Consider the following 26,609-nt stretch of genomic DNA (forward strand, 5'->3'; position numbering starts at 1 on the left):
GTTTCATAGCCGGCGTCTACCTGCACATTCGTATTATAGCGTTATTCCCATGTTATGAACATTCTACTTCACGTTTTTTCATTTTACAGACTCGGCATAAACGATGAAAGGAGAAACGATAAACAAATAATATTTGGTATTTGTCAATGAAAATTCAACTGAGTACTCTAGAAAGGTTGTCATTTAGCCTAAACATCAAACCTATAAATGTATCTTTGCCGGATTGAAAGTATAAGCTCTTAGAATCATGCAACAATAATAAAAAAGTTAATGTTACACCCCCCTCCCCCCCCCCCCCCCCCCNCCCCCCCCCCCCCCCCCTCCCTTTCGTTAGTATCTAGTTTAATAGAAATAAAGATTTTTTAAAAAGATTTTTTAAATTTTCCATTATATTTATTTTAAACTTGGATACATTCGATGTATTTGTTTATTGTAAATTACTTCTAAGCTTCTTACAATGTATTTACACGTAGTTCATTGAACATAGGGATACTGATACTGCATAATCCATTTTACAGTTTTTATTAATTATCGCAAAACTTAATTATTTGTCTTACGGAACGATCAGGAGGGGAAACAAATATTATGTGTACTTATTATCTGATGATAATGTCGATATATTCAACATAAACACATTTCTCAAACGAAGGTGAAAAAATTCTAATTCGCTTCAATTCTTCTTCTAATTTTAGATTATCAGTATTAAATTTTACTCCAGGTTATTTTCAAATAACTATCTATCTTTTAAGTTTACCACATAAATATTTTTTAATCCTCGCTGGCCGTACCAGAATCTTTTCGTAGTTAAGGTTGCAAATCTTATTCTGATGTTAATAATAACTATAATATAATTATATTAATTAATAAAGATGATGATACTATTGAATAAACTTTAACTTATCTTATAATTAAAGAAACGCAATTATGAATGTCATTTTAGTATTACTCCCAACTAAAAATAAATTTTGATGCTAGCGAAATAATTAAATAATTCAATTGGAGCTTGTTTGTGAATATTTTCATAGTAAATTACTTTCAGTGCGACAATTTTCAACATGGGATTGTTGTACAAATAAAATACGTATTTGTGCGTTATTTTCAGTCAATTTTTATCTACATGTCATTTAATTTTGATTTGATCAAATTGATTATTATAAGCTTAATAAAATATCATTAATTCATTAATATTTAATGATTGTTCATACAAAAAATCAATCTCACATTTCTTAATACCAATTATATAAATTCGGTTAAGTATGTTTTTGTAACCATTATCTGTTATTGAATTATTGACACAACCATTTGGATCGCCAATTATACATGATTACATGATCTGTCAACGACTAAGTTATTTTGAAAGATTCATGCTTTAACGTTTTGTTTGATTCGATAATTTAATAGCTGAGAATCATTTTTTCTTGAAGCATGCAATAATTATTTACGAAATATTATTTAATACAGTATAACGCATATATTTACCAGGTGAATCATAAATAATTTCTTTCTGACATCATAAATTACTTTTTTCAGTCTACTTTTCTTATTTTTATACTATTGTAAATACGAGATAATCATTTTATTGGCTCGTATATTGATGCTTACAAGTTTTTTTTAGCTATATTTATCAAGATAACTAGGACCATTTTTCAATCTACATCAAAGTCGTACGCGAAATTAAATTAGTGCATTCAGATTTCAAGAGCACTTGAAACATGCAATTCGTCCGAGCAATTATAATTAGAATCTAATATAATTATATGTTGGACTGAATCACCCTTGCGCACGCTCGCAATCGGTCTTTGTTTATGTTTTTTGTTTTTTCATATCATTAAGATTATACGTAGGGCGTTATTATCATCATCGACGTTAAAAAAATTGTCATATGTGCGAGTTATTTTGGAAGTGGATTTGATTATTCGCGACGCATGGGGCGCGTACAACGAAGGCGAGGATTTTTACGAAGTGTATATAAAAAGAGTCGATTGGGCAGTTGTAAGTAGTCGAGCGGAGGAGTAATGCGTGTCAATATAGATTACAATGATTGTCGATGCTGTAGCGAGCATCGAAATTTTTCCGTCTAATTGATGCGTCCTTTGTGAGTCATGTAGCTTATGCTGTCGGACAGGAGCTTCTCTCGAGCAACTCGTCGCATTCTCGAACACATGGCCAACATCGAACCGGCCATGATGCACAGTAGAGCGCAGTTTAGACCTACGACCGTGCTCACCAGCGTAGGTCGCAAACACACTCGATCCACGTTCGGGTCTTGAGTACCTGTGGCAAATAGTAGGGATGCGCATTTTGAGTTTTGATCTTCGTCGACCAGCATCTGGCCAAAAAATATCGATCTTATACTCACTGCTGCGGGATGGGGTCGTTGCATTTTGGAAAAATTCTGTATCAGCCTCGCCCTCTTGCAAAACTCTGAGCGACTGGAAGAGATTGACGTTTTCTGACAAAGCGGTGGCCGGAGTTGACGGGCCTTCGATGGCATCGGACACCGAACGTTTCACCACGGTCTTGGCGTTTCTCCAGTGACAAGGTTGACTCTGAAATAAATTAACAATCAAATTGCTATCGATTCGCAAAACACTTTTCAGCTCGCGCTACGAGAACAAAGGTAAAGCTACTCACTGGGCATCTGCCGTGGCACATTCGCACGTCGCACTCGATGTAGAGGGCCGGAGAGCCAGTAAACCTAAAAGTCTTCATGTAGGCAAACACTTGAGTCTCGAAGAGTCCACTCTCGGACCAGGAGCCGCGGAAGCGACTGATGAGCTTGTCGTCGACCGGACAGCCGAACTGGTCGATCAGCTGGATGCGCTTGTTGCCGCCGTTGTGCGCGTAGCAGTCGTTCACTACGATGTCGAAACCATCTGCTGGCGATCATAAAACCAAGCAAATATATCAATATTATTGCCTTCTCTCTTTCTTTTTGTGCGCGTATATTTTGCTCGATTAAAAATTAATTTCGAATGCGCTTCACGCGGCCGCTTGTTTACCACTAAATTTTTCCGTGACACGCCCGCGGAACCGATGTAAGCATCGGGTTGAACACATTTATGCGTTCCTATGATGCGCGCACGCGTATTACAAACGACATCTTGATATGACAAATCACCGATAATTTATGCTGCATTGCACTGGAATTATATTATATAGTGACCGACGACGCACATGCGCGCCTCGACCCTTGCCGATAAGTTATTAGATGCAAAAAAAAGTCGCTGCAGCAGTTGCGTCGAAGCAGCGACGCAGCGCGCACGAGGCACGTCGTAGCCGGTACCGTTAATCAATAAATTGCTCAAACTTGATCAAATCTGTCGAGTTGCATTAATATAGAGCACGAACAAACTCGGCTATCGACGCCGACCGGTTCCAATACCTCCTCCTCCTTCTTAGGACTGCGCTCGCTTGCTCTCAACGCGGCGCGCACTTGTTTTTAAAAGATGCAGGTAATTTTTACCGCGACGTGTAAATATACGTAATTCTCACCGGATCGATCACAATGGTTGATTGAAATAACGACGACAAACGACTTACAAATAACCATATGGTGGTATTATACGCTAATCGCATTATGAAATATCTCGTAATGAGACGTGAGCATCCCGACGAAAAGAAAAAAAAGGACGAGTCAAGGAAGAAGAGGAAAAAGCTGAGATGTACCGTATTTGCTGCGCATGTAGATGATGAGCGTCAGTGGATCTCCCACTCGAACTGGTCCGGCCACTCTGGTTCCCGATGTGCCGTAACCGTACCTGATTTCCATGTAGCACTCGGGCGGCTGCAGGGTAAATACCACGGGATTACCCGTAGCCACTCTGTTGAACGAATACATCCTCGTTAGTCATAAAGCTTTTTGTTTTTCTTATTAGAGTCTCGCAGCGATCAAACGAGCGCCGGATGAACGTACTACGATCAAAGGATTAGAGAGGTATAATATCAAGAGTTGAAAACTTACTCGACGTCGAGGAAAGGAAAAGTGACCGTCTTCCAAAAATCATAGCCGTACTCGCAGGTAACTTTGAAATGCTCGTCGAACTCCTCTTCGATCAGCGGATTGTATTGCACGGTAACCGTGTTCCACATGAGATTTTTCTGTAAGAAAGCGTCAAAGGTTATTCGCTGATTGCCTCGCGAAACATTTCACGTATACGCATATGTGTATGCCAAGGCAATTGGAAATGACACGATGATACGCACGTGGCTCGAGTACAACAATGATCATTAAAAAAAAGGGAAACAAAAAATGTGTCAAGAGGACAGCTGCTGCTGCTTACGAGGTGCCAAGCTGGGATCTGAATTCTTCGCGGCGCAGTTATATAGCGCCGTGGCGTGCGATGCTCCGATTTTTGCCCCTTGCTCATAACATAACACACACTTGCACCGTGAGGCGCGCTCGAGAGAGAGAGAGAGAGATGTTTTTATAACCTACCGTGGGATTTTTCCTACTATCCTGATGATGCGTGTTCTCACCGAGAGTGCCGCAGCGATTCAGCTGAATGAAAAATTCATAGTAGTCCCGGCCGGTTCCGTTAACGTACATGCAGTCCGGGTCGTATGAGTAACCTGTAATTAAGAGTCGATTGTCTTTTAGTATATCGTTAATACATATAAGCATATAAAGAAGTGTGTGTGCAGCTCTTGCAGACTAGAGCAGATCGCGTATCTGGAATCGCAATATCATCTGCAGAGGCAGACAAACCCACGTGTACACACGTGCGCGCGAGGATATGCATCGCGAGCTAGAAGCTAAGTACGCCGACACACATGCAAATGTGCGCGTATAGGCAGTTTTTTTCCTATCTGGCGCGCGCCAAAAAGAGATTTTACAATGAGATATCGAGATCGCGTGCATCGCTGCGATCATAGTACGAGCTTCGACTTGATGAATTTACGCGTTTGACTTGTTTTTTTTTTCTTTGTTTCGTTACAATATACTCGAGTGTTGAACAAATACTTTCGATGCGCTCATTATTTTTTTGCCCTCCTTCAGTGCATGTATTACATTATGTTAAAGCATCGATTGTTGGGCCGTTATGTTAATAACTCGGTAAACCAGTTGCTCTTTTTTATGCACCGAGTGAAATGTTAATATTTATCCAGTACAATTACGTCGAGCTTTGCACATTTGTATTTAAATACATATTAGTTGGGCTGCAAATAAATCAATAAATGACGGTTGCTGCATAACGCGTGTGCACACACACTCCATTATTTTCTCGGACTAATCCAGTTTACTGCGCAGAGGTAATATCTATATAACAAGTAAAAATAATCCCGAAAGAGTAAATTAAATATTCATAGAACACGTTTTAGCGACTCGAGTTGAAATATACATCCAGACTCGCGCGGTATCGTCTTCATAGGTGCATTGACTCGTTATCATCGTCCATTCCACGCGTGCGCGTTTGTTAAATAATAATTTATCGCATCATCGAAAATAAATAAATCGCCGACTGAAAAATCGCATGCCAATGGGATTCACGACAGCGCACCGTTGCCCCATGCATTTTACGAGGAAATCGATATTAATAGCTAAAAAGAGAATGAAACTCGGGTATAAATCGGTGTATATACCGCGCGCGCGCGCGAGCAGAGACGAGCTAGTTATATGTCGGATATATCGGAAGTGTACGAGTTCCTTGATCAAGAAAACGGTGTATCATATAATATAAGTATATCTCGGCGCAAGAGATGAGCGCACAATAGCAGCGCGCACGTTTCGCAATAAATAAACTCGGCTGCACAGTTATACATGGGAATGCTGAGAAATATATAAATTCAATTTAGTGAGATGTGAATTTTTTGTATTATTTCATCAAGCTTTTACCCCGATTTATCGCGCTGTCTGACGAAAAGAATCTGTACGTCTCGCTTACAGTTTTCAGTCTGTATGTCGATCAACTTTAATGCTCGATATTAGTGAATCGAGTCACGATTGTGAATTCCGATTCGATAAAGAGATTTTTCGAGTTCACAATTTTTTTTCAATTTAAAAGTTCAATTGATTTTATGTGAAATTCAAAAGAATCGGTACAAATTCCCTCGAATATTACACCAATGAAAACGTCCATAGAGCTCGCGATAAGCATGTTGGCGCGCGCGATTATCGCGAAAAACGTGTTATGGGTTATTTGAGTCATCCCTGTAAGTTATAAGCTGCTCGTTGCCGACGCACTCGGTACTTATTTTAGATAAAAAATCAAAAAAGTTTCAACGATGCCCTTCGGTTGTTCGTAGATATTATAAGTACCTACGAAGGGTCAAAGATCTCCTCTGCTCTGATTTATCAATTTATTGTAAGTGTTAACTTATTGGCCAGTTATTGTATAAAGATCGAATTGTTGCGCTATGGTAATAAATAATTGTCTTTCGATTTACGCTAAAATTTATCGATCCATTTAGCTGCAGCATTTCTTTGTGTGTTGTGATAAGTTCGCGAGTTTGCGCTTAGTTACTCACTCGGCGAGTACAACTATTTATTATAGCGAATCATAGACAGACAGAACGAATGTCTGTGCCATTGCAGGAGAGCAAAGAGAGAGAGAGAGCCCTTTGCACTCGCCCTTGTGCACCGTGCAAATACAAGCACACATACACACGTGCATATACCGTATAGGCATGTAGGTATAAGAGGCATGCAGACAGATAGATACACAGAGTCGATTGGATTGAATTCGTGATGTTGTCTAAAGAGACCGCAGCTAAAAGCAGTAATTCATCGTGTGAGTCTTGGTTGGATACTTAATATCAACGACTGGTGATCATCGTGGCGTGACCGACGCGTAATTCTTGATGAGTCGAAGAAATGCGATTTTCGCGAATATAAGCTGAGAGACCGGCGCACGAGCTCGGCGCAATGAGAAAATATATATCCCACCTCCTTTATTGCTCCTTTCCTCATGTTTATAAATACATGTACTCATTATCGACATTGTAGTTGTTATATTGACCAGATAATGATCCGATCTATCTTTAATTTTCCCATTCACTTTTCTCATATTCGCACTTGCGGCTGGCGTGTATTACACGATATTACATCTTCGCGTACGTGGCTTATTATTTTAACTCGTTTAAAGTCTGCTAATTACGATTTATCTGTTTGTAAATGGCATTCGCGGAAGTGCAGCCGCAAATAAACTTGGAAATAATCAGAAATGCCCGTTCTCGATGCCCACTGTATAATGTGAAGTCCGTGCGAATGGGTGTGCAAATTGTTTAAGTTAAACTCACCCGCCGAGTACAGCAAGCCGTTGAAAGATCCATTGAAACCAATGCGGATTTTCATGTAGTCGTCCTGGCATTCCGCCTCGATATCTGCAAAACACGAGAGAAAAAGAGTGAGAACACACATTAAATTCGATTCATACCTTATTTATAGTGCATATATGAGAGCCGCCGAGAGGGTGAGCTGCAATTTTAATTATCATATTTCGTGAATCTTCGAAGATTCGTGATCCACATGAATGCGCGCGCCCCGCGTAGCCAAAGTCGAATAAAACTTGTAAAGGCCACTACTGCTGATTATTGCCATGAGAATAAAGTTAATGACCGGCTACATCATGTTCTCGTAACAGAAAAAACTGTGGCGTTAACATTGAAAAGGGATTCGTGATATTCGTTGTATATCTTTTGTTGTAATGCCATTAAGGTACCTTTAAATTGATAAAAAAAACAATTTTTTCATGAATAAAATAATTGAAAAAGTATGCAGAGCTCGTATGGTGAATCAGAATTCAACGACCTTTACTTTCAAAAGCATACATTAAAATTTTTTGTAAAGGTAGCACTAATTGTAGTAAATGTGAAATTCATTTGACGAAGTATATTTATTTATTCAAGGACTTTAAATAAAGATTAGTATCATTAATCATTTCTTGATTGTTTTTAAATTAAGCTCAGAAACGAAATGGCTATCTCGTGGCTCATCCCATCGTCATTGTTTTGAAAAGTACCTTGGAGTCGATGGTAAAAAAAGCCAGAATAGCGTATGCATTAATGCGGTGGATATGTAATACGTAAATACGTATAAATTGCGAATAAAAAAACAATGTTTAAGCCAGACCCGCAGAGAGGTAGATTCGAGTTACAAGTGAAGGCACGAAAAATCATTCGACTCGAAAAGCGAACGATGATAATCTCTTTCTCTCTTTCGGGTGGGTGTTGTGTGTGTGTGTGGCGTATATAGGTGCATAATGCGCGAAACATACAACAATACGCACAATTGCAAGGGGCTCTTACGAAATTTTCGACTGGAATCGCCTGCGCGAATCGAGTGATACCGCGAGGCGCGTGCGTACATATATTTGGCTGCAACGCACGCGGGCGCAGTGATGCTCGACCGGTCCGCGAGGCAGTCCACGAGACTTTTGCACGAGCGAGTGAAAGTCCGCGAGAGCCGCCGGATGGTTTGCACCGCACGCGCCTTCTGCGAGCCCCGGTGTATAATATATAGGATGTGTGGCAGTTTGCGGGTCCGATCGACGCCGAGCGATAGTCACAGCCGCGGATTCGCGTCGAGGCTCTCTTCCTGCGCGTGTGGCGGCGGAGACCTCCTTGCAGCTGACGATCGTCATGACGATTCGAATCTCTGCTCCGCGAGTACAGTAGCACTTATTATGTATATACCTTACTGCCCAATCAAACGCTAACTACAGGTCTTTCTGGGAGTAGCTCAATCTTATACTGCTCTGTTTTTGATCGATAGTTCGAACAAAGCTATTGCGTCATGCACATTGTGTTCGTGTGTGTTTAGGCCGGTACATAAATTCTTTTTCTTGACTCGGTTCGGTAGGTAAAAGCCTATGTCATTCTCGCTTTTTCTCTTATTCAACAGTGAAAACTCGTTACTTTTAGTTTATTTGAAGAAAATTAGAAGATTCCTTATTTCCATTCTTACAGTAACTTCTCTGTTTATCTCTCCTCCGGGTTTACAAATGTGTTACATGACTGTTATTTACTAATACACTTTTTTTTGTTTTAATGAGTAAACTGATAATGCAATAAATTTTAGTCACAATACAGAATGAGTCAACTTCAAAACTTGCATTCGCTTTTATAGTACAGTGGCGTATGGTTATGCCCAAGTTCACAAATAGAAATATAGCTCTACAAACATTTAAAATATATAAATTTTGGTTGTTCTTGTCAGTTGTCCGTTCGAGTTCCCACAAAGGTAACACGATGCTTGTAGCACTTTCGCGAACTTTGAAGGAGCAAAAAAAGATATTTTCATTTCTTAAGCTCGTTATTTTATTTTTCCGTGAATTACATCTGAAGTTCAACGCGGGGATGACCGTTACATTCATGTGCATTTGTATGAAACCGCTGTTCACGGTAACAATCAGTATTTCATAGTTTATTTCAAGTATTGAAAGAGAATTTCCGTACAGGATCGCCAGCTCACGCGAACACTTTATGATCGAGTTACTCGAGTTGCATAGAATAAAAACAGCTTTAACATTGACGCAAGGATTTTGAACAATGGTCTAACCAACGTCACTTCATATAAAAAAAATGAAAAATATATGAAATCACAGTCGTAGTTATTATCTATATAATTGCACATTTTTTAAACTCTAGAATATTTTTATTAAAAAAACCATTCAATATTAAACGAAAATTAAAAAAAAAGTTAAATTAATGTAAAGATGAGGCACTTATCAAAGCATGGTGTACGATGATTTAAACATTTTATGTTGTGAAATACTCATGAAATTTGCTTTCAATTTTCCGTAAAACTTTACAGCTTTGATTTGGTGGAACCATGCGTTGAAATATTTCTTAAAAATCTAATAACAAGCTCCCACACGTACACAATATATTCAACAGAGCAAAAACGAAGTCAGTATAAAATAAAATGGAAAAGTATGAAAAAAAATTGGAGACAAGTAAAAATGAGAAGAGAACGGTGGTAACAGAAACGGGCAGCTAATTACCTGGAAATTTTGCTTTGTAAGAAGGCCCGCGCGGAGAGGAATAAAAAGTTGTGCGGAGGACGTCTGCACTTTGTACTTTGAATTAGTTAAGTCCGAATAAAAATACCAGTAGCTACCATCCTCATATAGGTGCTTCGAGCAGCTACAAGTGCCGGGGAAGTGCTCGACGCGATGCTTCTCAGCAGCGCACGAGCAAACGAAAGTAATTGACAATAATAATAACGACGAGGAAGACACAGGTTATACTTTATCCGTGTAAATTTTACTGTCCGCTCAGCGTTGAGTGCCGAGTTTGTCGCGGCTACGTCGTGGTGCGGACACCACTGCGCATCATAGCCCGCGTGGGTACACTACTGCTGTCCTCATCGCGTGTGTCGTGAATTATGCAGCTGCTGCGCGAGGATGCGAGGAGCCGAAGATGTGCGACTGCAGTAGGTGGAGGCTGAATTAGCATAACAATTGCCTCGGAGAATCATAGGAGATAAAGATCGCCTGTAACGTGTGCGAGTAAGCCGTGGCGGTTGGCCATTTATGACGTCATTACGGCGCGACGCACCGCTCGGCAACGATCGTGAGTACATGCACGATGCTGCTCGGTCACGGGTGGCCTTTGCAACGCGAGCTGAGCAAATAAAACTATACGAGACCTTGCGCAGGCCGAGCCGAGCCAACGAGCGGCCCTTAGCCTTTTACGGAGTTAATAATAATTGAGAGAAAAGAGTGGCAACTCTCCGCGCGACTCGACGCCACGCTATAGATTCGCTTTCTTCGGCCTGCAGCGTACAAAGGTTCATGTGATATTGATGTTCGCCTGTGTGGGTGCACGCGCGCCTACCGGCTAAATAAATGCAGTACACATTTTTTATCTTTATTCATGATGACTTTTAGAGCCGTTTAAAAAATAATTAGACTAGTTTTCAACCGCTTTAATTACGATTATACCACTTTAAACCTTCACCACTAGATGGCGAGTATCTCTTTGTCTATTAAACTGCAAGTTGACAAGTCAAAATATTTGTATAAGTCAATGCACGGTTTAGAAAAATTACACTAGAAGGATGATGTAGTTCTCATTTAAAAGTATAAATGCAAAGCAAGTCATTTCCAATGCTCATAATTTTTTATGCATCAAGAGAATGAAAAAAAAAAACATATGAAAGATGAAGGAATGCATGGGTACATAATACTCACGTTGGACTCTCGTGGTGTTGGGTCTGTAGCGACGATGCTCACGATCCCAGGACTCCGGATGCCTTCGCCAGTCCTCCTCGGTAGCGGTTCCGGAACCACCCCCGCCTCCGCCTCCGCCACCGCCGGCACCTGCACCGGCTCCAGCAGCGCCGCCTCCGCTCAGGGCTTGCAGGCTTTGTAGCGTTTGCAGAGCTTGCAAGTTCGGACCGAGCGGTCGATTCTTGGACGACGAAACCGGTACATATGGAGCTCCTGCTCCTTCGCCAACGTACACGACCTAGCAGTGTCGCAAAATTTTTTATAAAAAATTGTCAACATTTTAATGATTCAATATGTTTCATGTTTATGTATATAAAATTAATTTAATAAAGAAAAGAGTAATCATTAGAGCGCGTTGCTTCAATCAATGTTCACACAAAATATTAGAATTATATGATAAATTATAAAATAAAAATTTTCACCAATTTTTTAAAAATGAAAAATTGTAATAAGCCACCCCTCAAGCTCACAGGGACAATTAAAAATTAAGTTTCACGCATCTTTATAAATGCAGACGCATATGCCGCAAATACGCGCGGCTTAGCTCTCCCACGAAAACATGTGAGTATAGCCTGTATGTGTAGATGTACATTCGATAAATAGCGAGGGTGCAATAAACATCTATGCGATGTACAGGCAATATCATCATCATCCGATCATCGTATCGTCATCTTCTTTCCTGATCGGCATGCCAATTTTTTACCATTACGCTGCGGCCTGATACTTATTTTCTATACATAGACGTATGCCAACATGTATATATTGTATACTACAGGTTACTTCACGATCAGGCTATCAGCGGATTCATAATTCGCCGTACCTTCTCGATGTACATACCCTTGAAAAGGTCGCGCGCAGGTGCTTACAATATAACGTTTTGGATGCTCGCACACATGCAGACACACACACACGCACGAACGAGAGAGCCAAGATCCTGCGCTGAGTATTGCTCAGGTTCATGCCCTTTGCTTGCAGTTTAATCCAAAAACACACCAAGCACGTCGTAGGATCGTTTCTAAGTTGAGGGGGAAAACCATTTAATCGAGATAACCGTACTATTGTAATAGATATGTATTGAAAGTAACGTAGAGGACATTTGCGTGACGTAAAAATTCGATATATTCTATATAAGTTATATAGACGATTTATGCCTGAAAACAACCATGCCGCTGTTTTATGTGTACTCGTAGAGGGTAAATATTGCCAACGTTATGCAGTACATCGGCGGGTCATCAATGCGATGACGAGTCACGTTGTGATCGCTTAATATTTTGTCGGCTTTTGTCATGGAAAGGTAATCATAAAGATCGTAGAAAAACTTTTATCACTTCCAGAATACATTTATCATCCAATTATAGCGTTTTGCTTTTTCAAAGTATTGCAAGGTTTTGAAATAGTATTTGACTCTTCATTGAATCAATAAAAATTCGATCTAACTGATCGTCAGTTGTGAAAATCGCAGTCAAGAAAAACAAAAGGTCTTGGAGTGATTATTTTTAACAATTGGACATACACAGCTCGTTAAATATAAATTAATGCACAAATGAAAATGATACGAGTATTGAGGGGTACGAGCAAAAATATGAAGGTACATATAATAGAAAAAACTCATTATGAGCCGAGAAACGCGTTATATGATCGAAAACACGTTTCCGCATACTTTGGTCCGTCGACGCGAGCGGTCCACACACGAGCTGCTCGCTGCAACTTGATTGGACCTCGAGGCTCGAAGCTTTTTTACATTTTAATCGCGCGTATTGGCTCGTCTCGCATATGCGGCGGTAACGTCGCACAGCGATAGGATCATTTCCGGTGGATTTTTGTCGACGCACACACACACACACACACACACACACGTACTGGCAGGACTTGTGCGACCGGAGGACGAGGATCGAACCGCGCGCTCCATGACGATCGTTGAAAGCGAATGCTGCTGTGCTCGCGCTGCTCTCGGATTACGGGAAATATGCGTACATGTGCAGGCGCATATTCGTGCTCTCTCTCTCTCTCTCTCTCTCTCTCTTTTTATCTGACGTTAATGACATTATATGTAGCGTGCACATATAACGCAGTCGCTAACCGACGATGGGCTCCGCGCGTTTCACGAGTCGCGTCATTAACGTCAATAGCTCGTTCTTTGCTGGCTCACCGAGCACACGGCTCTCGTATACGCGTATACAGCACAGGCGTGATTTTTATCAGCTTGATGTGCGCACGTGTGTGCGTATGTGTACATAAAGCTGCGCGTACTGCAGGCCGCATCACGCGGCGCATATCGTGTATACGGTCGCGCGGGGCCACCTCCCGTGGATTAATAGTACCTTCGGCGTATATACCGCACTCATGCGTACACAAACAGCTGAGCTATATAGTCGAGCGCAATCACGACGCTCGCATGTGACGAGTAATGCTTGTTTTATCCCTCCTCCCTATGTATGTGATGCAGGCCGCGACTATAGCCGCACTCGAGAGTGTTGTACACTGCGCACACATGCAACGACGCGTTATTCTCTTTTCCCGTTTTCGATTAGTCGCCACGACGCGGCTTGTGTCTACACACATGTGTATGTATAGGCGCGAGCCCTGATTAATTGACCTTTCGTCGAGTCGAGAGCTTCGACGACGAGCCGAGGCAGCTCCGATCGTCAAAACCAAGCGGGATCGGTATAACGTAAGCTGCATGTGTCGTTCTCGCCAGCTCTTACTACATTGACACGAGCTGCATCGCAAGGTAGGATCTCCACTTGGTGCTTTATTTATTTGCGCGTATCACGAGCCTCGAGAGAGAGAGAGAGAGGGAGAGAGAAAGAGATGCGTAAAGACAGCATGTGGTGGCATATAAGCTAGGTAGAATGTGTATAAAGCGGCAACTCGCGAATCTCTCGTGATGAATGTGTTTGCTCAGCTCGTGTAACGTGCAAATTTTACACAAAGGTAATTATGTAGCATATATATAGCATTCGAGAAGAGAAGAGTATCTGCACATGCGCTTGTATAATACACACACACACACACGTATACGTACAAAGGGCTTATATGTATACGCGTATACATTGCATAACTGCGCACGTAGAATAGCCGAGGCCGGCAAAAAGAAGCGTGTCCGAGGCGTCGTACAAATAATTCGTTGTTGCCGCGCTGATGCTGATGCTCCTTGCCTCGCTATAGCTAGCAAGCTCGCGCTTTGTTCGCGAGAAAGAGAAACTTATGGCCGGCCTGCCGCTATACATGTGCGCCTGGGACATGGAAAAGCGAAACCAACGTGATCGTCGTCGTCGTCGTCGTCGTCGTCGCTGAGAGAAACAGAGAAGAAAGACCTTGACTCGGCAAAGAAGTGCAGTGACCGTCTAGGCCGCGTACCTACAGCAGCAGCATCAGCATCAGCTCCAGCTCGCTCTCGCTTCATCTCGTGTGCCATGCAGCATAGATATAGCTCTATACATAAAGCTGCTATGTGTGTCCGCGTGTATATGCAAGTATTGATGCACCGAGAGAGAGAGAGAGAGAGAGAAAGAGCGCAGCGTCACGCTTACACCCTCGTTCTTTCTTTGCCGCCGTACATACTGCAGTGAGCGCGATGAATCATACTTTTTTTGCTACATGCCACTGATGCACTGTGTGCTGCGAATCCTAATAAAGCTATTATAAGAAACGCTTCCAAGACCATAAAATAATTCGCGCATGTATAGGTGAGCACTGGGCGCTCCGTATAGTATGTACTTGTGTTGCAGCTTCTTTTTGCAGCGCGAGGCCTCTATACTCGGCCCTAAAGCGGCGCATCTCACTCTCTCTCTCTCTCTCCCTGCATTGCTTCGATTTGCCTCTATTGAACAATCTTCGTCCTCTCGCGCAACCAACGCTCTTATATATACGTATATGATGGCTTGACCATATAAGCGCGCCCGCCGCAAGAGACCCTTGGACGCGCTTGGCCGCGCACTGCCCGCAACTGCGCCCGATGAGGTAATTTTCTGATAATTCGATCTATAAATATACATTGATTCTGCTAAGTAATGCATTATATTTTGAAGCTTTTAGCTCTGGAGCTCGAACTATAATGTTGCTGCTCCTCGACCGCTTGATGTATTACACTTATGTAGCCGCAAAATGGACTTATTTCGAATGCATTTTCCTTCGATATTTTCTAAAAGATTGCTTTGAAAAAACAAAAGTGCTGTAATCGTTATCTTTCTACATTTAGCAATCAGCCCGTTTCACTTTCAACTACAAAATACTCAATTTGTATACCGATATTATCCGCAAACCACCGTTATTCGAAATGTATGCCCTTGACGTATTTCGGATTAAAAATTGGGGATTCCCAAGCAATGTAAACAACTCGTGTTTCGATTCAATATCGTATGGAGTAGAAGAAATGGAAGTAGCGAGCGATGAAGGGATCGAGAAGCGCGAACAGCATTATGGTATCCGACAAAAAACCTGCAAGCTCGCGCGCGCGCTACATATATTAAATGCAATTATTTGTAATGCGCGTAAATGAAGTATGCGTAAAAAAGGCAATTCGCCGAGTACAAAGTAAGAGAAAGGCACTGCGATGCGCAAGAAACGGGAGGAATAATAGGTCGATTCGCGCCTCTGCTCCTATACCCATATACACGCGCGCCTACTGCAGGCGAAAAAAAATCGACTCGAAAAGTAACATATAAATCACGGGAAATAGGAGCTGAAGTTTGCGAGTGGTGTTATAGCTGGCGCACGAGAGAGAGAGAGAGAGAGAGCGAGAGGTAGGTATATAATGTGCGGCCGCGGAGCATCGCGAGTCGAGTTCAGGCAGCTAAAGGATGGGTGCGCGAAAAACCGTTAGCCGAAGCGCGGGTGAATTCACACCACAGATACGGCTACGCGCAAACACGAATTACACCCAATCGGTCCCGAACCGGCGCATATACATAACTTGACCCTAGCCGCGTAGCAGCGACGTGCAGCCCTCTGTCTGTGTGTCTGTGTGTATATAGATAATGCACTTGCTGATTATATATGTGTTCGAGCAAGGGGGGCCTGCAGTACTCGGATCGCCAGTGCTTTATGCCGTGAAAACAAATAGATCAGGTGGGCTCTCGCGTAGGTATACATCGTGATATTCGTGTGAGCCTTTATACAAACGTATACGTATATGCATACGAACTTGCCAAAGCGAGTTGGACGCCGAGCTTGTGCTGTTGTTGCAGGTACGCGAGTATGTAGAACAGCGGTTTATACAGCCGAGCGCACGAGTCGATCGTGCGTCAGTGATCCGCGCGCGCGCGCGCTCGATCGTAATTAAACTGCGCCTCTCGCGATTTGACGTCTCCATTACCGATGCTCTGCTATGCATGCATTATACCGTACAACGATGATGTAACTTGATATAATACTATAGCTTACGGTCTTTCTCTCTTGCACTCGCGATCTTTTTCTTTTGAGTTGTTCTTTGTGACGTGTCAACGTGAACAGCTGACATTTAAAAAAACGTTTTTCTGAATAATTACAGAATCGTAAGAAAAAATTTCCAAACATATTGACGAAAACTTGATTGTATTCACTTTGCGTATTCCTATGCATAGACTTGATTTAGATTGACAGAATTTTTTATAACAAACTATGAATTCTCATAGTTAAAATGTACAAAATAGATGACAATGCAATGACATACATTATGTATTCCAATTTAACTATTGATCAAAGTTCCTACGAAAATTCATAATAATTCGATCAAAATTAAAGCCAAACTCCACCGCTAGATAGCGAGAATTATTATCTGTAAATCTGCTAGTGGCAAAGTCAAATTAATTTTATAAGCCAAAGCATAGCTTCGTAAGACGCAGATGAGTAAGCTTGGCACACAAGTTAAAACGAACATTGCGACTGGAAGAAGCGAGTACGGTTTGTTTTGTTCAACAATTTCTTAAACAATACATTTTGAAGGTAGCCGATTGACTCAAGATATCGTATTGCTAACCCCCAAACGGTCAAATTCGATTTTGGTATTTAAGTATCGTAGTTCATACTAGTCGCATAAATTGTATTGTACAGGCCCAGTACTTTTTTATACTAACGTTATGGCACATTTACACCAATGTTGTCTCGTTGTAACTCGTTACGACTCTTATAATCTTGTGTAATAAGCACATATTGGAGCTGATCAAATAACTATTTCTATTTAATAAAGAAATTGAAGCTATATTCAAAAATACCAATGAATTGTCTAATTTTCATATGTAAAGTATATAAGTAAGCTTATCAAGTATATAATGCGGCGCTTTAATCTGCTTGCGAGTTGGCCGGTCAGTCTTGACCATTACGTCGTAGGTACTTTAGTAAGAGGGCAAGTAATCGCGTGTGAATGGTTGAAAATTAAATTAAATTGCGAGTCATCGAGGCTCAAATGAACGTCTTATAAATTTGCCAAGTACTCTGATGATACAGTCCCTTATTATTGAACCACTCACACGTCTGTATATGGGCCCATATCTTCACGTGTGCGTATTATTATGACGTATATACTCACTTCATAATGCACTTGATCTTCCTTTATAATAGATGACTGCATCTCTATAGTATATGTGTGTATATATGTACGAACTACAATAAGCCAGAATCATTATCGGTGAGATAGGCCTCGACGTAATTTGTGATTGGGTACTTATCCAGATATATTACGGATAAACCGATACACAACGTAGATATATTTTGATGCGTGCGTACACTTAGATATGTATACTGCGACGCACCGAGTAATTGAGATCTATTACTGCGCGTACCTATACAATTGTCTTGGATCCTAACGATGCTCTGTACTAGCCATCCTTCCTGTTCTACCCTTTGCTTGATAAGATAACGGACTACTTGGCAACGCAAGCTGTTTGCAAGATAAAGAATAGATATTTAGTATTTTAAATTCAAATGAACAAATGACATTTTATGTCTGAAGAAATAAATATCTTTGTAAATCTTTAACATTTTTTATTGCAATTCATTTTATTTGGGCTGGAAATTAATGAATATTATCTGATATTCTGAATTAATTCCAATATACTAAATACTCGCTATAATCACATAACGTAATAAAACTGTTACTTTTAGTTGACACTCAGAAGTTTTTCTAATGAGACAGACATGTAATAACTTTCTTTTTTGAGAGTTTAGAACATTTTGCGAGTGTTGAATTTTTCTCATACTGTCATAATAGTATTGATTGATAATTTGCATGAAAGTGGTAACTTACAACAAGATCAAATTAAAGCTTGATAAAGCTATGCGGATGTAGTTTTTGCAACGGGTTCCCTGGAGAATCTACATCGTCGATGTACACTTTCACATCTATGAGTCAAAATTGACGCTGCTATTCTAAGAACTTGAAGTATGAAAGATGAAGGATGAAGAGAGAGAGAGAGAGAGAGAGAGAGAGAGAGAGAGAGAGAGAGAGAGAGAGAGAAATAGGTGGAATGAATCTGCACGTAGTGAAGAAAATGCTTTTTTTGATATTCTATAATTGAAGCATTTTAGCAATCTTTTCTCTAATGTGGATAATCGGGATAAATATAACGGATTCATAATAATATAAGTTGGTTTCCCGAACATAGTTGATTCGAAATTTCACACTCTTACTAGTATACAAATTCTTTACTTATAGTCTATACGTGTTATTTAAATACAAAAAAATTCATTTAAAAATAATTGAAGCATATTAACCCTTTTTGAAATGTGTATTGAATAGTGTCAAGTTAGTTAAATCATGAAAAAAGGGTAAAAAGAGTAAAAAGGTAAATAAACCCATAAAATACTTAATTGACACTGGTATCATGTTTATAATATGTAGTGTACAGGAATTCAGGGGAGTAATTCAAGATCCAACGGGTTTTATTCTATTTTAACATTGCCACAAAGTGATGTATCAGCTGTGCACTGGAAAACTTGTTTCCGTTTATGCATTTATAAATATGAAAAAGACGAAACGTTACATTTAATATTGCAGACATTGATATCTGATATAAAGCAGTAATTCGAGATCTTATCAAGCCCTATAATTAGATGAGTTTAGTTCCTTTTAATTTAGTGTGGGTATTGTAAGAAGCTCGTAAATCTTTTTTTAATGACGAATTTTCTTAATTGTTATTATACCTATGAGAGCATGCATGCTTAATATGTGTTCTAGCAGTTGATACACAAGTTTATGCATCGTTTAAAAAAGGTATGTGATATCGTTTATTTTTCATGATTTTCCCCTTTCATTAAATAAAAAAGATGATATCATTAAAAAAACATCGTTAGAATGCGTTAATATACTCACAGCTTCGTGATCACTGGCCTCATGTGCTAGAGTCTCCCGCGTTTCATTTCTCGAACTATTATTACTGTTTTCCTCTTCATCTGGACCAGCCCCGCTGCCAGCCCAATAGTCTTCTGTTGTATCCTCCAAAGACGATTCTTCTGCCGTTGATTCCAAATCAGCATTTTCTGCACTTGCCGCCTAAATATATTTTATTTTAAACTTTGCTATTAGACAATCACGTACGTCAGAGTGATTAAAAAATCCTATTTTAAAAAATGTATCAAAAAAAATAATTATAATGATCTCTTTTTATCGTAAAATTTTTTTATCTGCACTTTTTGAGATAGGATTTTTTTAAATCTACGTGACTATTAGTACGATACTCTAAGTAAACAAAAATAAAGTGTACTTACCCGTGACCTTGTTGAAAGAGCAGCTAGCATCCATATAATGATAAATCTGTAACAAAAAATTCGAAATAATTGTAAAAAAATGAAAAAATTACCAACACAAATTTTATATTAAAATATCATCACATTCTCAATATTTTTATTTTGTTTTCAAGAAACCGGACACCTTAATAGGAGTTCTTGATAAAAAAAGTAAAACTTTTCAAAAACGATGTTATTGTCAAAAGTCACTAGATTTATGAAGTTGCTTAACATATTATACAGGTACACGTTGTGTGTGATAAAACATCCTAACAATATAATATAAAATATAGCCATATTAAAAATGAACACAGTTGCTATCATAAAGCGGTGGCATGTAACGAGACCCAAATGTATTCATAGTGCATTCAACTTTTTACTTAACTATCTTGAGGCTACGTTTAGGCTTTTATGCTTAATCCTATATATTTTCTGCAATAAATGGTCGCCCGTGGGTAAGGATTTCTGTCAATTTACTAAATAGTCTTCTGCAATTAAAAATGTTGTCCGGAATATATTTTCCCAGATTCACAACAATATACTTAACAGATATTTTGTAAATTAACTGTACATAAGATACTCATTGGACTTTGACGTTTTTTTTGGTTGTAATAATTATAAGACCTGAGAAACAATCTATGCCTTATTCACATGGTGAGTGAAGAAATCAGTTTTTCGTTACTCGGAAAGAGCAGGCAGAGGTGCGCGTTGCGACATGAAATAATAACGATAAAAGGGTCTGCAATCAGGAAAAGTGTAATATAAAGTGCTGTCACACGCAGACATGCACCGAAGTGCGCGCAACAAAGTAAAAAAAAATTAAAAATATATATTCGCACTAAAAAGAAACGATGGGCGCTTGAGATAGGCCTGCAGCATGTGTGTGTGTGTGTGTGTGTATACTGTACGAGGGCTCGTAAAAGCCGCGTGTACAAGCACTACCCACATGCCAGTGGCAATTGAGAAAAAGTCACATCTTAATGACCTAAATATCTTTCGAACATCTTCAAGCGCGGCGGCAGAGGGAGTTTCGACGCAGGAGGGCGGTACGCGCGAGTCGCGCTTAAGTATCGGGCAGCCTCGATCTCATTACTTTAAAATACACGTCAAAATGTGCTACAGCAAGTCAGTGAAGCGGTGACGTTTGTTTTTCTTTCTTTCCTTTTTTTTCTTTTTTTTTTTGTAGTGCTACAAGTAGTCGTCGTATATGTTGCCGCGCGTCGATTCCCACATGCACGCGAGGACAAAAATGTTGATTCAATTAGGTCGGCGGGCAGGGGTGACTATAGCATACGGCACGCAACAATCTTTGGCTTATCTCGCTTGCGTTGCTTCGCACTGTAAACATCCTGTAAAGTATAAGTGCATATACAAATACAAACGTACACATACACACAGCGCACATATTTATGTCGAGGTTTTCTCGTTCGGTCTCTCTCTCTCTTATATAGGCAGTCGCGGCCGCGTCTGCAGAGAGAGAGATGGTGATCGAAGGAGCTACCGACCCCTGCGCAATTACAATTGCATGTTTATACGCGACAAGAGTCGCAGCTCGAGATTCGCATCTGTGTCGCGAGCAGTCCGGCAATTTGCAAGTAGCATATGGACAAGACGTATATTCCACCTTTGCACGTGTGCATGCAAAGATGAAATGGAACGTCGAGCTACGTACCTATATACATACCGGTACGAGGCATGTGCGCACGTATATCCGCCCACCACTTTCTGACGTGTTTCGCGTACACACACTCGTATGTGTGTGTGCGCTGCTTATTAGCAGTACAATCAGTGCTGCAGTGGCTAACCATTATTATCATTAGGCTGCGTAGGGTACCTATTACTTGTATAATGTACGTAAACTGGCCTTTGAGGTGTGTAACGCCTCGTGCAGGTGCGTGTGACCTTGCGCAGTAAATTCGACTCCTTGTCGCGATCGTTAATTTCTTCGATATTGCCTCTTTCCTGACGACCAACCGAAAGGTCCGATTAGCCACGAAACAAGTTGCAAAACAAAATCCGTTGAGAGTGAATTTTTTGTGAGGAAAAAAAGAGAGAAGGAGCATAATAAAATATTGATAAAAACTATTCATTTGCGATGGGATTTTCAAGAGTAAGAGTCTTGGATTACCTGATCTTCAATAAGTAGTAATTACAGCATTACTCAACTGGAATTTATTTTTACGCCAGGACATTTTTTCCAAAAAATACGTTTTAAAAATAATATTGAATGCTATCTAGTGTAGATAGGACTGCTAGCCGATGAATCTCCCATAGGTGTTATTTAAAAAAAGCCGAAGCAACAAGTACCGGAATGATAACGAGCTGCAATCAGCGCAAAGGCGAGTGCAATCGTATCGGTTGCAACGCGCTATACTTTTTACACCGACTCGCAGTCATACGGCAAATAAGATGGAAATCCTACGTATAAATAGATGCGCGAGAGCTGATACACGCTTTGCACTCGTGTATAATATAGCGACGAGTATATAGTTGATGAAATTGTGAGTGCGCATCCGCTTTTTCCTAGCTAGGCGTCCTTCGCGCGGCCGAGGCCGCGTACCGAAGCTACTTTGTAACTTCGCGCTGATAGGATGTCTATTTTTTCTTTCACACCTTCCTTGCAATGCATACAATCCTAGCGGACACTTGGAAGTGCAGCTACTTCTTTCCATTGGATGCCTATGATCCCATTATAGTATATGAAAAGGTCGAGGAGCAAAAAAATCGGCTTGACCGCGGAATGGTTCAATTGCGTTCGCAACATATCTTATTTCCGCATTCATCAAACTCATTTACAATATATATGCCTCGATTTAGAACGATTCAGTAGTTTTTTTCATAAAGGCACTAAGTACATCGACGTTTGAGATTTACATACACACTAAAAGAATTTGACCATACTGCCAAAAATCAAATTGAGTAAAATTATATAATATAATTAATATGCATAAAATCGAGTTGATGAGCAGTGCTTATATTTTATGAGTAAATAAATGAGTTAAATAATCTATCTACTCATAAAGAAGTCATACTTATATCAATCATTTGACTACGTTTGACAAACTTGTCTTGATAACCAATGACTAATATGATTGAAAAAAAGGTGGAAAGCTTTTCAGTATTTTGATCGGCAGCAAAAAATATGTCTTGAAATAGCAGAGAGAAAAGTTATAATTTAAATCAGCTGATGTATTAGCTTGGTCTCTTTGTTAAGTGCTGCGCGCGAGCGCATTCAAGTGAGCATCGGTGCATAACAGGTGAAGCTCAAGCCATTTCATGGAAGCGCCCATTAATGCTGCACATGTGGTCATATAGCTGAAACACGTGCCCATTGTCCTATTGTTTCCGACGTGAGTGGAAGCTCTTTGAATTTTTTATACCTTTTTGTACTTTTAGCACAACGATTACCACTCACAAATATTATGATACGACGTGTAGCGCGGCTGCTACGCTATGCAGCTTAGATACAATTCTTGGGCCTCGGCTCGCATACCTCACAACTATTGTTACTCCAGGGATATATGATGGCACATTACTCATATTTATAGAAGCAACGAACTCTGATGCAGATAAATAGTGAATTTCGATTCCATGAAACTGATCAGTAAAGATTTTATGAGTTCTGAGTTGATAATAATTAGCATTAATTGCTGAAAATTGATAAAAAAATATTATGCTAGCAAAAACCTGCTATTTTTTGTATTTCTGTAAATAATGAAATCGATTTCCTATGAAACTTAACATCAAAAATACTACTAAATTTTCTCCCTCCAATTCCTTTATCAGGCCTGCCCATTTCTTTGAATCAGTCGATCAAGATTTAACGGCTGCCAGTGACTAATTTTTGCGAGTGAGTCTAGCTTTCAGTGATATGATCTTCCTAAGGTCTTCAATACCCCACTATATCGAACATATGTATTAGCCAATTTTACAAAAAAATGATTACAGTTTTTACTAAAATTTCGGTATAATATCAACACCATGCAAGAGCTTCTCTGCATAGCAGTGCACCCGATGAGTTAGATACTTGGACCTCGAAAATTTGCGATCGATTATAGTCGCTTCCTTCACTGTTTATAAACAACAGTGCGTTACAGTTTCAGCATGTACATTGCGCAGTGAAGGGAGCGACTAATCGATCGCAAATTTTCGAGGTCCGAGTATCTAACTCGGCAGGTGTACATTACTACACATAACCAGTCGACGATAGATAAGAAAGGGTCGCGAAGGAGCTCGCACTATCACAATTGCCAGATTATCTCGCTAAGCTAATATTCGAATAGTGTGTAGCAGTTGCTAGTGAGTAATTTTTTGGTGATCAACAGTTTAAAAATAATATCAGTAAAAGATAGCTATCAACCCAAAATCGAATGCTCGAGGCTCTTAACCTCAAAAATTTACTCCGTGCGTATCGTGATAATTCACAGTGATTAAATATAATCGAGCGAATGATCGAGAGCCGAGAGAACACTGTTAAGTATGACTATTTTTGTACATAACATGATATTTTATTAAGCGATAAATTCTTCAAAGTTATTATTATTGCTCAGTGCGAAGGAAGAGCCGAACGATACCTGGCCAAATACAGACGATGGTTATTTCGATTTGGTGGACTCTTGCGAAGTCAAAAACGTTGAAACATTCACGTTTCATAAATCATCAGTGAGTTTAATAATTTAATTTATGCTCTGTATTTCCATTATCTGAAACTATTAAACAATTTTAATTATAGGTGAATGCCGTAAACGAGGCTATGTTGTTTCAAAAAAAAGTAGATGAAAAAATATTTGTAAATTTTGAGTGCAAATATGTTAAACCTGAACTGACGACTCTATCGAGAACCATGTGCAAAACGGAGTATCAAAATTTCCTGCCTACTGTGAAAATAGAAAACCAAATAGAAAAAAATTTCTCGAATGAAAAACGGCTAGTAATTTTAATAAAAAAAGGGTTTAATTACAATAATAACTGCCAATTTCAAAGACAGTTTATACTGAAGCTTGATAATTCCAAGGACGATCATATATTTGAAAAAGGAACTCGAAAAAAAATATCACATGAGCTTAATTTGTGTCGGAAAAATTTTATAAAAGAAGCGAGCCTGAAAACACATGTTGAAAAAACATATAAGAGCATTAGACCATTTGATTGTCAAATTTGCTATAAATCATTTGGAAAAAATTATAATCTCAAAAGGCACGTTAATGCAGTACATGATCGTATCAAACCCTTCGAATGTGATATTTGTCATAAATCATTTGGACTGAAAAATAACCTCAGAACTCACATAAGTGCAGTACATGATCGCAGCAAACCTTATAAATGTGACATTTGTCAGAAATCATTTGGAGAAAAACTGAAGTTCAGAAACCACATAAATACAGTACATAATGGTAACGAACCCTTCGAATGTGATATTTGTCATAAATCATTTGGACATATGAGTAATCTAAAAAAACACATCAATACAGTAGATATTCGGAACAAACCATTTGAATGTAAGATTTGCCACAAATCATTTGGATATAAGGGTGACCTCAATAAACACATAAATGCAATACATAATAGGAGCAAACCCTTCGAATGTGAGACTTGTCATAAATCATTTGGACTAAAAAGTAACCTCAAATCTCACATAAATGCAATACATAATGGTAGCAAACCATTCGAATGTGATATTTGCCACAAATCATTTGGATACCAGAGTCACCTCAAATCTCATGTAACTGCAGTACATGATCGTAGCAAACCCTTCGATTGTAAGATTTGTCACAAATCATTTGGACAAAAAGGTAATCTCAAAACTCATATTGATACAGTACATAATCAGAGCCAATCCTTTGAATGTGAAATTTGTCACTAATCATTTGCGGAAAAAGGTAATCACAAAAATCACATAAATATAGTGTATCATCGGAGCAAAAGTCGACAAAATGGAAAATTTCTCCTTATCAATCGCTTGAATCGAAATGGTGCTATTGAAAACAAACACTACATATTATTGTGTTAGGATTACTGATAATATTATCTCAATACAAGTCATTGATCAATAGAAATATGCCATTTTGCCAACTTACCTCACATGCCAACGCATCCCGCTCTCATTTACAACGCTAAGTAATTTTGGACAATCTTTCACATAAACTTCCTTCAATTTTTTTAAGAATAAAAAAATATTTGAAACTCTTGATATAGTTTTGTCGTAATTGCAAAAAAAACCTTCCGACTTTTCTTACTTTAATTTAAAAATGATTTATTATAATTTTTATTTACATTCAACTCATTTGAACAAAATGAAATTCATCAAACGATATTTACGAGGTAGTAAGCACAGATAGAATCGGAAATCAGTAAAAAATTTCATCAGCTCTCGAGTTATTCGAAAATTGTATTAATATAATAAATGGTGCGGGCACGATGATCGAATCTCGCCCGAGTTCAGCTTAAATTATCGTAAGTATTAACTCATAGGCAGCTCTCGGACCTCAGCTATAACAGAGGCGCACGAGTGCGCCGCAGACTCGATACGAGCTGAATCGTGTACACGGTGTTTGCAGCGTCAGGCAAATAAATCCTCTGCACAGAATGGCGAATAATAATGTTTCGATCGCTGTAACTGCCGGGGCTGCTCTCGGCCGCAACAGGAGCAGCACGTACATACATACGTATACGTACGTACGTATGAAGGAAGAGGGTGCAAAGAGAAGAAGATGTTTCTGGATCGCAACATAT

The 26,609-nt window shown here is 39.5% G+C and overlaps 2 protein-coding genes across 2 annotated transcripts; one reads left to right on the forward strand and one right to left on the reverse strand.

Annotated features, from left to right (window-relative positions):
* Positions 1-1,824: 1,824 nt before the first annotated feature.
* LOC106658580 lies at positions 1,825-23,417 on the reverse strand. Its single transcript, XM_023461526.1, has 11 exons — positions 23,371-23,417; positions 19,860-19,905; positions 19,465-19,644; positions 11,136-11,412; positions 7,240-7,323; positions 4,439-4,572; positions 3,965-4,101; positions 3,670-3,824; positions 2,635-2,879; positions 2,360-2,549; positions 1,825-2,274 (listed from the first exon to the last, which is right to left on the reverse strand). Exons 1-11 carry the CDS (start codon positions 23,415-23,417, stop codon positions 2,078-2,080), a joined length of 1,692 nt encoding a protein of 563 aa, XP_023317294.1. The 3' UTR covers positions 1,825-2,077.
* Positions 23,418-24,115: 698 nt separating this feature from the next.
* LOC106658579 (myoneurin-like) lies at positions 24,116-25,998 on the forward strand. Its single transcript, XM_023461527.1, has 4 exons — positions 24,116-24,354; positions 24,428-24,539; positions 24,610-25,270; positions 25,931-25,998. Exons 1-4 carry the CDS (start codon positions 24,326-24,328, stop codon positions 25,996-25,998), a joined length of 870 nt encoding a protein of 289 aa, XP_023317295.1. The 5' UTR covers positions 24,116-24,325.
* The last annotated feature ends 611 nt before the right edge of the window (positions 25,999-26,609 follow it).

Source organism: Trichogramma pretiosum, unplaced genomic scaffold, assembly GCF_000599845.2.
Source record: "Trichogramma pretiosum strain Unisexual culture from Peru unplaced genomic scaffold, Tpre_2.0 scaffold2, whole genome shotgun sequence".
Classification (NCBI taxonomy): domain Eukaryota; kingdom Metazoa; phylum Arthropoda; class Insecta; order Hymenoptera; family Trichogrammatidae; genus Trichogramma; species Trichogramma pretiosum.

What these genes read in the sequence shown, in the direction of transcription:
- LOC106658580 (XM_023461526.1), bottom strand. Translation starts at nt 23,417, where the DNA reads ATGAGTAATGTGCCATCATATATCCCTGGAGTAACAATAGTTGTGAG. An exon ending in CTCTTTCAACAAGGTCACGG is followed by an intron (nt 19,645 to 19,859) that starts GTAAGTACACTT and finishes AAATATATTTAG; the next exon opens with GCGGCAAGTGCAGAAAATGC. An exon ending in CTACATGCGCAGCAAATACG is followed by an intron (nt 2,880 to 3,669) that starts GTACATCTCAGC and finishes TATGATCGCCAG; the next exon opens with CAGATGGTTTCGACATCGTA.
- LOC106658579 (XM_023461527.1), top strand. Translation starts at nt 24,326, where the DNA reads ATGATCGAGAGCCGAGAGAACACTGTTAA. An exon ending in AGCCGAGAGAACACTGTTAA is followed by an intron (nt 24,355 to 24,427) that starts GTATGACTATTT and finishes ATTATTGCTCAG; the next exon opens with TGCGAAGGAAGAGCCGAACG. An exon ending in TCACGTTTCATAAATCATCA is followed by an intron (nt 24,540 to 24,609) that starts GTGAGTTTAATA and finishes TTTTAATTATAG; the next exon opens with GTGAATGCCGTAAACGAGGC.